The 15,089-nt window shown below is 39.4% G+C and overlaps 1 protein-coding gene across 1 annotated transcript; it reads left to right on the top strand.

Moving 5' to 3' along the window:
• The first annotated feature begins 9,976 nt into the window (after positions 1–9,976).
• Positions 9,977–12,974, top strand: LOC116194226. The gene is made up of 2 exons (XM_031522984.1): positions 9,977–11,325; positions 12,713–12,974. The coding sequence occupies exons 1-2, from the start codon at positions 10,130–10,132 to the stop codon at positions 12,762–12,764; spliced, it is 1,248 nt and encodes a 415-aa protein (XP_031378844.1). The 5' UTR covers positions 9,977–10,129; the 3' UTR covers positions 12,765–12,974.
• The last annotated feature ends 2,115 nt before the right edge of the window (positions 12,975–15,089 follow it).

The raw sequence follows: 15,089 nt of genomic DNA, 5'->3' as shown, positions 1-15,089 counted from the left end.
GCACGTATCTCAATGCTTTTGAAATTGTGAATTTAAAAAAAGAGAGTGACTAACAGTTCTTGAACTGTCGATGCGATTACAGATTATTAATCGGTTCCTACAATTCATTTAAAAGAGTCAAGTGATTTAATTTAGCCAAATTTAACGTCCCGATTATCCCGTATGTAGAATTTTAGGTTAATTAGAAATTTGCCGGATGCTTTAATCTACGGATTTCAAGTCGTCGAGATAGCCATTAGTTGACCGCCCGATAACTCTAATTTCCGACATGGTCACGTTGTATACATATAATTACAAAAATAAAATATTTAAATATGGCACATACATTTTCGGTGGGTGATCCAAGTAGGAAAGGGTCGGATATTTTTAGAAAATGTCCAGGGGACTGAATTGAACGATTTTAAAAGAACAAGGACTGATTTGAAAACTCGAATAAAGTTTCGAGGACCAATTTGAAAATTTTGAAAAAAATTGGGGACTCTGTAAAAATTACTTAAAATGTCCCAGGACTTGTTTGAAACGAATTTGAAAATCTGGACTAATCTGAAAACAAAATGGCCCCCAGGACTAAACTGAAACAACTTGAAAAGTTCCTAGGGATTCTTGAAAAATTCTGGGAATTCCAGGACTTATTGGAAAATAGTAAAGTGACTGAGACTTGATTGAAAAGAATTTTTGAAATTTAGGGTAGATCTGAGAAGGGTGAAAAAATGTTCCCGGGACTAAACTGTAACAATTTGAAAAGTTCTTTGGGATTCTTGGAAAAATTCTGGAAAATCCAAGGACTGATTGGAAAATAGTAAAATGACCGGGACTTGATTGAAAATAATTTTGAAATTCGGGGTAGATCTTAAAAAAAATAAAATGCGTCCTCTGGACTAAAATGTGACAAAATATAAAGTTTGTAAAATCGAGTTCGGGACAAATCCGATCACCCACGCGACCCAAGAACACTCATTTCACATTTTATCCATCAACCAAGCAATAATATTCAGGAAAGGAGCCATAATCATGCCACTAAGTCGAGAATTTACCTAGTTCAGAAAGTTGAGGAGTGATTCTGTAAAAATAAAAAAAAATCCCCAGACGAATCGGGTCGGATCGGATCGGATCGGACTGCCCGCCGGAAGGAGAAACCGTCCGGAAGAGAAGCTGGGCCGGACTGCGCGTTAGGCCGAGGATGGGCTTGGGCTGGACCTGCGAATCAAAGGAAATGGGCTGAGACCCGTTAGTCGGCGGGCGGTCGGGATCGCCGAGAACGGTGGCGTCGGCGCTGCGGGCGGCGGTTCTCGCCCCTGGTCGCCGCGGTGAGGGCCGGAATGGACGCCGGTGACAATTCTGGACACCGCCGACGCTTTGCCGTGGTCGATCTGGGCCTCACCGGAGTTAAAACGGTCGGGATCGGGGGGAATTTCGTGATTTTTCGGCGACGGTTCCGAATTCAACCGATTTCAAAATTCCCTAAAACGAGAGCAAATTTCCCGTTTTCTCTCACTGGGTTATGTTCCTCCCCCTCCGAATCGTTTTTCTGTTCATTTAATTGCAATTTCTTCCCCTTTTCCGTTAAGATTTCGGCCGATTTTGGAGAAAATCGCGATTTTGGGGGTTCTAGGTCGGCGGGGATCGCGGGCAGCTGGTGAGCGCTGCCCGACCCTGCTCGACCTGCCCGAAAGCTTTTTTTTTTTTTCTGGGCCGGCGGCTCACGGGCAGCCGGTCAACGCTGCCCGGCCCTGACCGATTCGCCTGAATAATTATTTTTTTTTAAGAAAAGGTGATAAATTGGGAAATGACAATTTTGCCCCCACCCCCGGAGCCGATGGACCGAAATTGGGTGCTGACACTCACCGACTAGAATTCTTACTTAATGAATGTACAAAATAAAATCTTTACAATACTCTCGAAAATAATAAATACAATTTACAAAAAAAGGGTCGAATTTCAGTCGATTCGCGTTCAGTTATTATTCCGCTCTAACTCACCTTGAGTTTAAGGAAAAGACTGAAGAACTGAAATTCAATGCACGCTCTCACTGAGTAGGGCGTTAGACCTTGTGAGTGATAATTAGGGCGTTGGACTCTGTGATCGATGATTAGAGCGTTGAACCCTAATATTATTCAGCCTAGGGATCGGGCTCGACTCGCATGGCAAACAAGTGCTGAAAAATAACAAGCAACATGTTAGTAACAAGCAAGGTGTTCATGTTTAGCCGGGTTTACATGAATTAGCAAGTTATTAATCCAAGTGTGCTTTTTGCAAGTAAATGCCATATTCTAAACAAGCAATCATATTCAAAATATTTAGCATTCGGCTTTGCTTTTTAGAACCTGACGAACATGATGTTCGTAGTCAAGTCTCGTGTATGTGGATTGCTTTTACAGTGATTCGATGTTGTGACTCTGAATTACCACTAAATTGATCCAAACTTGTATTTTGACTCTAAGTTTGGAATCTACAGTTCCACCTAACCGTTTCTAGTGTTTGGTTAGGTCGTGTAAAGAGATTAGTCAAGTGGTCATGTTTTGATATAAAACCCCTGACTAGCATTCTGACTATGCTAGAATAACAGAAACTCATCAGTGAGAATAAGAAGGGCTATGCAAATGAACCTGCGCCTGAACAGGTAGCCCATTCCTATTCCGATACCGTCGTGTTTCTGTCAAACTAACCCTAGGATGTCACCAAATAAGAAAATAATGTTATTGCCCTTGATTTGAAAATGTGTTTTCAGAAAAAGGGAAACAATGCTATACGAGCCACCTCGACCTGTAACCGGTGTTGACCAATTCCTTGGGTCTTTCAGGGTTATACGAGAACCTCGTAAAAGCCAAAGATTTGGTCGATCTATCCGGAAGTGGTCTAAAAGGAACTTCTGTATTCCGGCCTGAATTATCTGAAATCAGGTAAACTCAAGTCAAAACACACAAGTGTTTCCTAGATATCCATGTTACAACGCGTTGCGCGTTTCAAATTTAAAGTATGCGAAGTTTGAAAAGGGCACTGACACCATTTTGTAATTCGTCGACGCGAGTTACAGATTAATGTCCAATTCGTGCAAAGTTGTTCAAGTTGAATGAATTAACCGTGTAAGCGTTCCAATTAACCCGTTCGTTAAATTAATGCTTAAGGTTATTGCCGAATGCATTAATTATGAAAACGATTCGTGACTCGGCGATCAAGACGATTCCATAAGGATCGAGGAGAATTTGGCCCAATGATCGAAAATACCCTCATAACCGAATGGACTCGAATGAGTCATCGATACCTGAATCCATGCATGTTTTGCTTGGAAAAGACATTTTCATGTGATATTGCGATGATAATGTAGATTGCAAATTATACAAAATTCGATAACGGACTTAAAACGGGGAGAGGAAGCCTCGTGCAACCCGTATAACTCTAAGAGACTCTCGTCCATTTCTCCTTGGAGAAAACCGAGAGGTCTCATGGCCCACATCGGGTTCCACAAGTTTTTCCCTTTTCGTTTCGACTCATTTCTCGCATGCTCAAGCAATAAACACGATAAATGACACGATTAAACGAAAGTCGGTATTGCCATGATTTAAATAACACATTCAAACATGCACAAACATATTATTTAAGGAATCGATAAAACAATACCGACTTCATACATCTAGCAAAACACGAGGAAACTTGGGAATCAAACTTGGATTGGACCAAGAAGCTCTTTCCTTGCCTGAAAGGAGCAAAGGAGCATTGGCCACCCGTGAGCTCTTTGCCTTTTCCAGGCCGGGATATTCTTCTCAACTACGATCTAAGTGTTTCCCGACATGCTAGCATGTAAATCAAGGATAAACATGCATGATATAACATAAGATTGCATAAAAAAGTAAACTTGCAAGCAAAATATGCTTAAAGCACCATATTACTCCATAAACGCACAATAAATGTAAAAAGCCCTAACTCCTCTAAGTCGAGAATGTTCTACCTAGCCTCGGGATGCGAGGAAAGAGTCGGGGAAGGGTTTGAGAGTCGGGTGACTCAGTGGAATCTTCGGAAGGATGTTCGGGTGCACAAGGTGCACGTTCGGGTGAGCTGCAGCACGTGGATGGACGTGTGCGGGCACGGGCATGCCCTGGAAGGAGCTCAACGTGTGGTCAGGCGCGCAAGCGGGCGGGCGGGCACGGTAAGGACACAGGCGCGCGGGCGTTAGCACGAACGTGTGAACGTCTGGGACATACGGACTTGCATGTGCATGCAAGCCAAGGGGATGTCCGGGACGTACGAGCGTGGGTACGCGCACAGGAGCACGGGCGCGGATGGACGTGAGCAGTTAGGCGCGCGCGGGCGAGGATGCTGGAGCGCGCGGGGCGCGGGCGAGGTGCGCGCGGCTGGCGTGCAGGCATGCCATTACGGGTGTACTGTTCACCCGAGAGCCCGATTTCACCCGAAATCACCTAAATGACCTGAAACAGTAACTTAAAGACTTCAAATGGAAAAACCAAGTTCACTAATGAATTCCATGGGTCCAAAATGAGTGGAATATGGAATTTGAGAAATTTCGAATTTAAGTCAGGATGATGAACATTGGCTTTGGACTTAAGAACTAAAGTCTCTCTTTGGATTTGTTTCGGTATTTCTCTTTTTGGGGTGGAGTGTTGAAGCTTGCTGGTATTTGGCTATGGAGTTGAGAGCATTTCCTAGAGGAAGAAAGCTAGTGAGAAGCATGCAAGAGGATAAGTGATTAACTTAATCACTTTTGGACAATTTATATGCAAAGCTAATAACACAATTAGTGAAAGCAAGTGCCCTTAACCTCCATACTTAGCAAATTTCGGCCAACTAATGAAGATGAGGATGAATATGAGCCATGCATTCTTCATGTGGAAGAACCAAGAAACATTAGTGTGCATTGATGAAGAGTGTTGTCTTCAATTTCCTCTGACAGCATATCTTGTGTTTGCATTTCACGTTGATCATTTTGACATAAATTTTCAGACAACGTGAACAATTGTCCCTTAAGTTGGTAATGCAAACGTGGAGCCGGAGACGTCCTAGGAGGTCGAAACTAGATTTCTCATATTGCTTTCTGAGTTGCTTGGATGCTCGGGAGATCACCGTAATCTCTATTTGCCGAGATCGGACCTCTAAGGACTTGAAAAGTGCATCTGAGACCCTTAAAGCACTGCTCAGGAGGTCTATATGAGTTTCGTGATTCATTTCGACGATTCCACATTGAGCCTTGAGAAGGCGAGCACTGTGTAAGGTAGGTATTCGGCGTCAAGTTTCCCCAAAGAGAACCTCCGGATATGAATTTCCACTAAAAATGGCATTTTGTGCTCCTTAGAGGTTACTCAGGAAATTGAAAAGAGTTTTGCTGTCTGATTTGCCCAATTACGTCTGTCCGCTGGAGTTTTCGGGGTAATGCAAGGTCAATTTCGTTTGCCATTATTCCATCAGACCAGTCTCCGATTATGCTCTTCCGAAGAGGGGTGTGCTAGTTTTGTCGTTCTGAAGTCATCCGGGGTGTCTGTATGACTTTCAAAAGACAATCTAAAGCACTACTCGTGCTCTATATGATTGTGGAGCATGGCCACATCTGATATTTGGAATCAACTTTTCTCCGAGAAATCGGCATTTTTGGACTTCCACTGAAAAGTTGTCTATATATATAAAGTTTTTTGTATAGAGCAGATGATCTGCGAAATGCGTTTGAAGACACTTTTCATCTGTTTGGCATCGATGTGGATTTTTGATGTCCAATATTGGCTATCTTCTGATGGATGAGCGAACGATTGGAAAATAGGACTGTCCACGTGGTACATTGAAAATGCCGGTTTCGGATGTTGTTGAGCTCTCTAGCCACTCTGTTGCCCTTTGGTGATCCCTGGAGTCCTTCTGTTGTGTGTACACGTCATCTACTCAATTTTGCCGACTTGAGGATGAATAATAATTTCTTTCTCTGCCGAGCCATTTTTCTGTATTCCTACTCAAGTCATAGTCTGGATCACTGTCGATATGCATTTTTTATTTGATGGACCAAAATGGGGTGCTAACAAACCCCATTCAGTGGATCAATCCATGATCTGTCTGATTGTCTGTAACCCGCACATTTAATGCATCCAGCAATAATTTACAAGCAATAAATTCACCAACGGGTTAATCAGGACGCTCACATTATTAAACCCACTTGACATTGACAAATCTTGCATGAATTGGTCATTAACTGATAACTCGCGTCGATAAGTTGTCAAATGATGTTAATGTCATTTTCAAAATTCGCATTTTCAATACTCGAAACGCATAGTCTGATGTAACACGAACGTCTAGAAAGGACTTGTGTGTCTCAACTTGAGTTTTTACCCGATTTCAGGTAACTGAGGTCATGATACAAAAAATCTTTTTAGATCACTTCTGGGCAGATCGACCAGTTCTTTGGCTTTTTCGGGGTTCTTACGTAACCTTGGACAACCTAGGGAATTGGTCAACACCGACTACAGGCCAAGGTGGCCCACACTGCGATGTTTCCCTTTTTTGAAAACAATTTTCAAGTAAAGGGAAAAATCAGTTTTTCACAAATTAGCGACACTCCTAGGGTTAGCTTGATAGAAACACTATGGTATCAAGATAAGAACGGGCTACCTGTTTAGGTGCAAGTTCATCTGCAAAGCCTTTACTTATCCAACTGATGAGTTTCTATCATCCTATCGTAGACTCAGGTAACTGGAATGGTTATCTCTATCACAAAACATGCAAAAATCATGATTAATCATTTACTCAACCTAACCAAACGATAGACAATGGTTAGGTGGAACTCTAGGTTCCAAATCTAAAGTCAAAACACGAATTTAGTGAATTCAGTGGGATTACAGTGTCACAATACATAACAACTTTAGAAGCAATCCATATACAAAGGACTTGACTATGGACACCATGTCTATCATGTTCTCTAAACCAAGCCGAATGCAAAATGTTTTGCACATATTTGTTTGCTTAGCATAGGACGTTTGCATGCCAAAACAATCCGATTAATAATCTGTTAACTCACGTACATTTGGCAATAACAAACACATTGTCTGCTATCTGCATGTTGTTTGTTACTTTTCTGCTCTTAGTTGTCCATGCGAGTCGAGCCCGACCCATAGGACACATTGCACTTAAGGTTCAACGCCCTAACCATCGATCACGGGGCCCAACGCCCCATTCACTGAGAGCGCATATGAATTTCATGTTTTCGGTTTTTCCCTGAACTCACGGCGAGTTAGAGTGGAATAATAACCGAACACGAATCGACTGAGATTCAACCATTTGTAATTTGTATTTATTGTTTTTTAGAACATTGTAAGGATTTTATTTTGTACATTTATTTCTTTAAGAATCTCAGTCGGTGAGCGAATGGTCCGAGAGTCGAACTAATCGAATCGGTCCAACATTTGCCCAGACAAGAGTAATCCCAAGATCTCGTGATTCTGGTTCACGTAGGAATTCAACCATCATAGTTCGATGAACTGTAACGCAAGATAGTGAGTTGATTCCCCGACATATGGGTTTACTTCTTTCTCGGCTACTCAACCAAGATCGTTTAGTTCATCAAATTTTCGGTGTCAAAATGTGTAAGTCGAGTGCAACTTAATTCATGCGATAAATGAAATAAAATTGTAAGTCTAGCAAGCTAGAGTACTGAAAGAACGTGCAAGATATAGGCTCGCACATAACGTGAGCCCCTGAACTCGGACTTTCTAGTTCTGCACAGACCAATGCCTTGGCAAAACTAGGTGTACCATTACCCCTAAACCTGGACAACTCACCGGCCCTCGACCTATGGGTCGTAAACAGGTAGTGGCGACTCCTTCTCGTGCGTGTTCGTCACGCGTCCCCCTGGAAGGTGGATATTCCCAAGCCGCGCGATTCAAAAGCGCGCATGCAGACCCCCACGAGATCCACATTATGGTCTATACAGGCCTAAGCTGAGCATGTCAATATTAGGCTCGTTGAAATCCTCTCCTCACCGCAGTCGTCAAGGCGTGATCCGTTCGGGTCAAAAATTTCGGATATGCCCTCAATCGAGACCCGAACCTCCCAACTACTTTTCTTCCATTCAATGGGACCCACCACATCTCTTCTTCTCTTTTCTCCCATTAACTCTTTTACAACCTAGTTATCACTACAAGTTGACAATTTATCACCAAATATACAAGTTATCACAAAATATATAAACATTATCACTAATTATAAATATGTTATTACATCCAGTTATAAGTTTTCGCTAAAAGTAATAATCTCAGTGTAATTAGTGTTATTACATTATCATATTTTATGATAACGTATCTGTTATCACATATTACCCTTATCATTTAATGTGATAAGCCAAATAAATTTTGTGATAACTTCTCAATTATCACAAAATAATACCAAAGTTATCATTAATTAAATAGAGCTTATCATTCTCGGTATTATGAAGTGTCATAACCTCCATATATTTTGTGATAACTTCCTTAGTTATCACTATTAAATCAAGGTAATAATAATTAGTGATAAGCTATCGCTAAAAATGTTAACCTCTGTTTAACTAGTGATAACTTCAATATATTTTGTGATAACTGGTTAAGTTTTCACTAAATTTATTGGGATTATGATCCCTAGTGATAACTAAGAGGGAATTTGTGATAACTTCAAAATACACTTAGATATCTCTGAGGTTATTACTTTTAGGGATAACTTAAAGTGATAACTTATGAGTGGTTATGATAATTTAAGTACAAAAAGTCATAATCTCAGTATATTTTCGGATAACTTCTTTAGTTATCACAAAATATACTGACGTTATACTGAGAGTATCACTATTTGTACAAAGGTTATTACACCTTGTGATTTCCTCAGTTATTTTAATTACCACTTTTAATGAATTATCATATATAGTGATAACCTATTTAGGATTTGTGATAACTTGACAATATCATTGTAGTATTTACTTATTTAATAATTAATACCTTTTATTATTTTTCATTAAATATATTAATAATTTTTCCTAAAATATTTCATAATTTTTTTCATAAATTTATTTTATATTTTTCAACTTATTATTATTAATAAAAGAAAGAAAGAAAGGAAAAAAAAGATAAGAGGGGGTTTCAAACGGTAAAACCAGCTCCACTAATTCTCTCTCCTCCCGGGACAAGTCTCGAGCCTAAAAAGGTTAATATTGGGTGAGTAATACATAATTAAGTGGTTGTGTCGAACTCCACTCCCGAATGGCAAGTGTCCCACTACACAACACTCTCTCTCTCTCTCTCTCTCTCTTTCTTATTGGACAAGTGTCATTAGGAGTGGAGTTTTCACAATCACTTTTGTTGTATATTACTCAACCATTATTTTCTCCTCACCTCAATACACCCCTTTACCCTATTTCGACAAAAGTATGTGATTTTTTTTTTTGGGTAAAGGCTTGAATGTATGAGCCAATCTGTGGTGGAGGCTCTCAACCGAGGCAAAGTTGATGGAGGTGTCAATGGTCCTAGAAGACCTCATAGGGATTGGTGGCTGGCCAAGGAGTCTCCATAGCTAAACCGCTCTCCTCGCAGTCTCTCTCACTGAATTCCCTCCCTTGCCAACTTCGGACTCCTTAATTGAAATGTTGAACCATATGTAATCACATTGTTTTTAATGTTACGATGGAAATTCATGAACTTAATATGATGAAATAGAATTTCTAAATATTTAATAAAGGAGGCACTAGGAGTCTCACTTAAGTATCAAACCTTAAACTCCTGAGTTATTTAGTGAAAACGTATGCTATTGCGTTACACACTATTTATCAAGTATTCACAATTTCCTGGAAGAAAAACTTAAACAATACAGGACTTTTAAGGTAGGATTGGTAATTTGATGCAAAAGGGAAGGGCAGTCAAGAGAAACAGCGGACTCCTTTCCCCTAACCGCCCATTAAATAGGTGGTAATAAAAGGGGTAACAAATGTGTGTGCCCAAGTTGGGAAAAATCCAAGAAAATTTAAAATTCTTAAGACAGAAAGACACACAACACTTTCAACTATTTATATCTCGCGGCATCCCCCACCCTCACCATTAGGCCCCGTCCTCGGGACTTCGGATCAGCTTCTGCTCCCTCCCATCGTCAGCTGATCAGCAAAACAGTATTTGATTTTTTCTTTTGGATGATGGGGAGAACTTCAAAACCAGAACCCGGAGAGCGAATAGACATTGAGAACAGCAATTTTCCGACTCCGAGCATGGATAATCCTCCCATGTCTGGTGCCGACATCCGGAGCTTGGTGAAGCAGCTGACATCATCCACCCGGACAACGAAGGACCAGATGGCGATGAGCTCACTGGATCCGGAATCGGGTGACGGCGACAACCCAGCATCACGGAATTTTACCCAATACAGTGATGAGACCCAGCAGCAGCAGCAGTCGAAGTCCGGACCGCCACCACCACCCCATAAGAAACAGGTGAGGCGGCGCCTCCACACGACCCGACCTTATCAGGAGCGGCTCCTCAACATGGCCGAGGCTAGGCGGGAGATCGTCGCCGCCCTCAAATTCCACCGGGCCGCCATGAAACAGGCTCAAGAACAACAGCAAGAAGAAGAAAAACATCAGAAACAGCCCCCGCCGCCAATTCCTAATCCTCTTCACCAACCGCCGAACTACATGAATTATCAATTCGATACAAGCTCGATTCCCTTGCCGCCGTTTCCTTATCCGTCACCTCATAATCTCGGCCTGAGCTTGAGCCAAAACCCTTTCTCGTGGCCAGTTTCCCAGATATCACCCCTGATTGAGTCCTCTACTGATAACCTCACCCTCGTGCTCCCAAACCAGACGCTCGGCCTAAACCTAAATCTTCATGATTTCGATAACCTTATTTACCACAATGGAAGCACGAACCCGCCATCAATCTCCTCGACCTCATCGCCACCATGTTCATCATCCTCGTCATCATCCTCTTCCTCCGCGTTGACAACAGTCTCCCACGAGGTGGGGCCGGGAGCGGAACCAGGCAAGGTCACGGCTGCAGTGGCCACCGAGGAAGGGAGGCGGGATAATGAGGAGATGGCAGAGGAGATGAGGTCCATAGGGGAGAGGCACCAGATGGAGTGGAATGACAGGATGAATTTGGTGACTTCAGCGTGGTGGTTTGAGTTCTTGAAGGGCGTGGAAGCCGATGATGAGGAGGTTGTTAAGAGGGCAGCGGAGGAGTACTGCAGCGGAGGTGGTGGGTTCCAGGTTTTCGATGAGGTCATGGAGTTTCCGCCGTGGTTGGGCAGCGGCGAAAGCTGCCTTCAGCAGCACTTGGTGGATGATTGCTTCTCCGACGACTATTTGCTGCAGGATGCTTCTTTGGCCTGGTAAGTATAATCTGAGACACATCTCATTGATCAAATTCACCCTAGCTAGTAAATTTTATAAGATGCTATATTCTTATAAGTTTATATTAATAAATAAACTCATAATATCTCCACTCTCACTTCCGATATCTCATACTTTGTAATTTTCATTTGGAACATACTTCTATCAAACTTGTGGGTCTCGTTAAAAAAATATATATATATAAGTTTTCTTTTCGTAATCATAGAATGGAGTTTGATCATTTCACATACAATACCTTACCTTCGCCAAATGTTCATCGATTAATCGCTTTTGCAACCTGGATAGATATGTAACTCTTGGTTACCGTCGAGGATGGGAATGGGATTTTGGGGTTTCAAGCTAAAAGGAATTTTTTTTTTTTGCTGAATAAAAACGTCAGGTCGAGTTATTAGTCCGCTGTGACTGCCCCAACTAAAGAAACCTAATCGCCACGGAATGTTCCTTTCGCCATAGTTCGCTGAGACTTTAGCCACTAAAAGGAATGTTTTGGTTACATGTCTGTGGCTACAATGTCGTCGAAAAAATTCCTAGCATTGAAAAAAAAGTAATCATGATAAAAGAACTTGAACAAGGTTTTATCGCAGGGAAAGGTGAGGAAAAAAAAAAGAGAGTACATATTCGTCTAGTAAAATGTCCCACAAGAAAGGATTCACAACATCCTTGCTCTTTCTGGAGAATGTCTTAAACCTCACGGTTCTCATTTTTTCACTAAACTTTTTTTTTCCGGTTATAAAAGAGATCATATAATAAAATATAAATTTTAATAATTATAAAAGACATTAGTAATCACACAACAAATACCATATTATATTGTATATAAACTAAGCTTATATGGTTAAGGAATAATTTCCAATTTGGGTCGAAATTCATTTTGAAAAAAACAATTTCTCCACTAACTATATATATATACGTGTTGATATGTCTGTATTTCTGTATGTATCCATATTTTGTCATACCACTAATTTCAAATTTTATTTCACTTTTTGAATATTGATATTTATTTAGAATCTGTTACAGTTCTAGGTGACATATTATGTTTCGAAATAGGACCTTTTACTTTTTAACAAGTTTAAGGGTATTTCTCTTTACAAATTTATGATTACTCACCTTTCAAATTGATAGTCAAATAGATTAAAAATCTTGGACTCGTGAATACCCCTGAGTTCTGATTAGTGTAAATTTCACAATCACATGATTTAGTTATCCATTGTACTAAAAATCATGCTTCGGCTGCTTGTCTCGCTGAAGAAGCGATCATAGAAGTTTTATAAATATATCTTGTTTATATATATAGTTTTTTTTTCCAAGAAAGTAGATCTGTAACTTAACTAACTGCTTTCTCCTTATTCTTTTTGTTCTTTACAGCATGGACATTGGGGAGATAGAAGGGATTGATGGGGAGTGGTTATCATCATGACAAGGATTGGTTATATTTTTGATCAATCAAATCTTTGGCTCCCTCCATATCTTCTGTCCTTTTTTTTATGGTTGGTTTGCAGATTGTTAGAACTTTTTTCCCTCTTAATAAAAGGCTTTGCAAAAGAGACTGAAGTCAGGCAAGCCGCAGAGGAAAAATAATTCTAGCAAGAAAAAAGTACGATTATTTATTGGAAACTTTGTTGGACAATTGATCTTGTATGATATATATATATATATATATTTATAGAAAACACATATATATAATATATACGGAGACATTATATACATTTAATTATATATTTGTCAATGATTTAGCTGAGCTCACACAATCATTGCCGTACTTCTCACTATTTTAATTTGTTGCATCGCTGGAAATTCATTATATATATATAGTTTTATATAAAAAAAAATTTAGGAAGCTCTGCTGTAAGATGCGTAATTAATAATGCACTCGATTTATATGTATATACACATGATGTTATATATCGATTGTACTCGTGTATCTATGTATACATATGATATTATGTAATATGTAATTTTAATACCATCTAATTAAAGTAAATGGTAAATTTCACGAATAATTCTTATCTATGATTCAGTAAAAAGACTTCGATATCCGACATAGTTCACTCAAAGTCATATGGATAATATGCTAACATGACACTTTCAGATACTATTTTAAATTAAAATTTAAAAACAATCGAAAAATAAAAGAATTTAAAAATCTGAAAAAGAAAAATCATTTTTTTCGGTTATAAAGGATGCTCAATACCTAGTATAATGAAAGAGAAATCATAAAATAAAGGGATACAAGTAGTTCCACTAATTATGGAACTTGTAATCTCCAGGTCAAAAGGCAATGGCATTCATCACTATGCTTATCAAAAGGAAAATAATTTAAAAAACTGAAAACGGATAATTTGGAGGAATCAAATCGACAAAGGAGGCTTTCTTGCCGGCCATCGCCCCCCAAAGCCAACTGAAGCATCCAAGACCCCCGGCTACCTCGCCAAAAGTGGCTAGCAGATAGAGCCCCCCACGGCCGGTCTAATCCTCAGTTGCTTATCTTGCTTTATTTTCACTGTTTGGGAAAAATTAACATCCAAACGGGATTAGTTTCATGCAATAAATTGAGGAAACTTATTCCATCAAGACAAATGAAAGACGCCTAGTAGACTAATCAAAAGATGATATATAAAGAGTCATGTAAATGCGTTCTCCAGATAAGTCCAGTAAGCTGCCAGATCGGTTAAAATAGGGATCAAGAGTGTTTTATTTAAAAGGAAAGGTGTAAGTGTCCTTTTACGAAATCATACGAGTAGTTCGTAGAATGTTACCTTATAATAAAATTATATGTTCCTAGCAACCACCCAGAAATAACCGTTCACGTGAGCAACATGTTTCTACATGAGAGCATGTGTTAATAGTTAAATCTCACACATAAGATTTGAATAGAAAAATATGAATTCATAAGAGATTAAATTTCATAATCTACCAACTCGAGTTTCTGAGCTGAAAATGTGTCTAGTCGCTTATAGGCATGTAAAATTTTACAAATTTAAAGAAAATTTCAATAGCATTTTAAACTTTATTATCATATAATATTCCCCTCTACCTAATCGTAGAACAAATGGCACTTCATTTCTGTTATTTGTCGATCAGTTTATTGCACTCATTGCCATATGTTCCTAGCAACATGTTACCGTATAATAAAATTATATGTTCCTAGCAACCACCCAGAAATAACCGTTCGTGTGAGCAACATGTTTCTACGTGAGAGCATGTGTTAATAGTTAAATCTCACACAGAAGATTTGAATAGAAAAATATGAATTCATAAGAGATTAAATTTCATAATCTACCAACTCGAGTTTTTGAATTGAAAATGTGTCCAGTCGCTTATAGTCATGTAAAATTTTACAAATTTAAAGAAAATTTCAATAGCATTTTAAACTTTATTATCATATAATATTCCCCTCTACCTAATCGTAGAACAAATGGCACTTCATTTCTGTTATTTGTCGATCAGTTTATTGCACTCATTGCCATATGGCTTTCATGCAGACAATTGTGGAACCGGATTACTAATCAAAGCTCTATTTATTAGAATAACGAGTCCTCTACTAGTTATTCTTCCCGTTCTTATTCTAAGCAGTGAATATCTTAACATTTTCTCATTCAATTTCAAGGAAGGTCGTGAATTACCTAATAAATGGAAAAGGGAAGTGAAATAAACCGGGACGACAGTGTGTACCACCATAATATACTCCTTTTCTCTTAAATTTTTATGTCAATTCTAAAGGATTCTACACATTGATAATTTA

Source organism: Punica granatum, chromosome 2 (genome assembly GCF_007655135.1).
Source record: "Punica granatum isolate Tunisia-2019 chromosome 2, ASM765513v2, whole genome shotgun sequence".
NCBI classification, from domain to species: Eukaryota; Viridiplantae; Streptophyta; class Magnoliopsida; order Myrtales; family Lythraceae; genus Punica; species Punica granatum.
The sequence above is the reverse complement of the archived record's forward strand: the minus strand, read 5'-3'. Positions and strand labels throughout refer to the sequence as shown.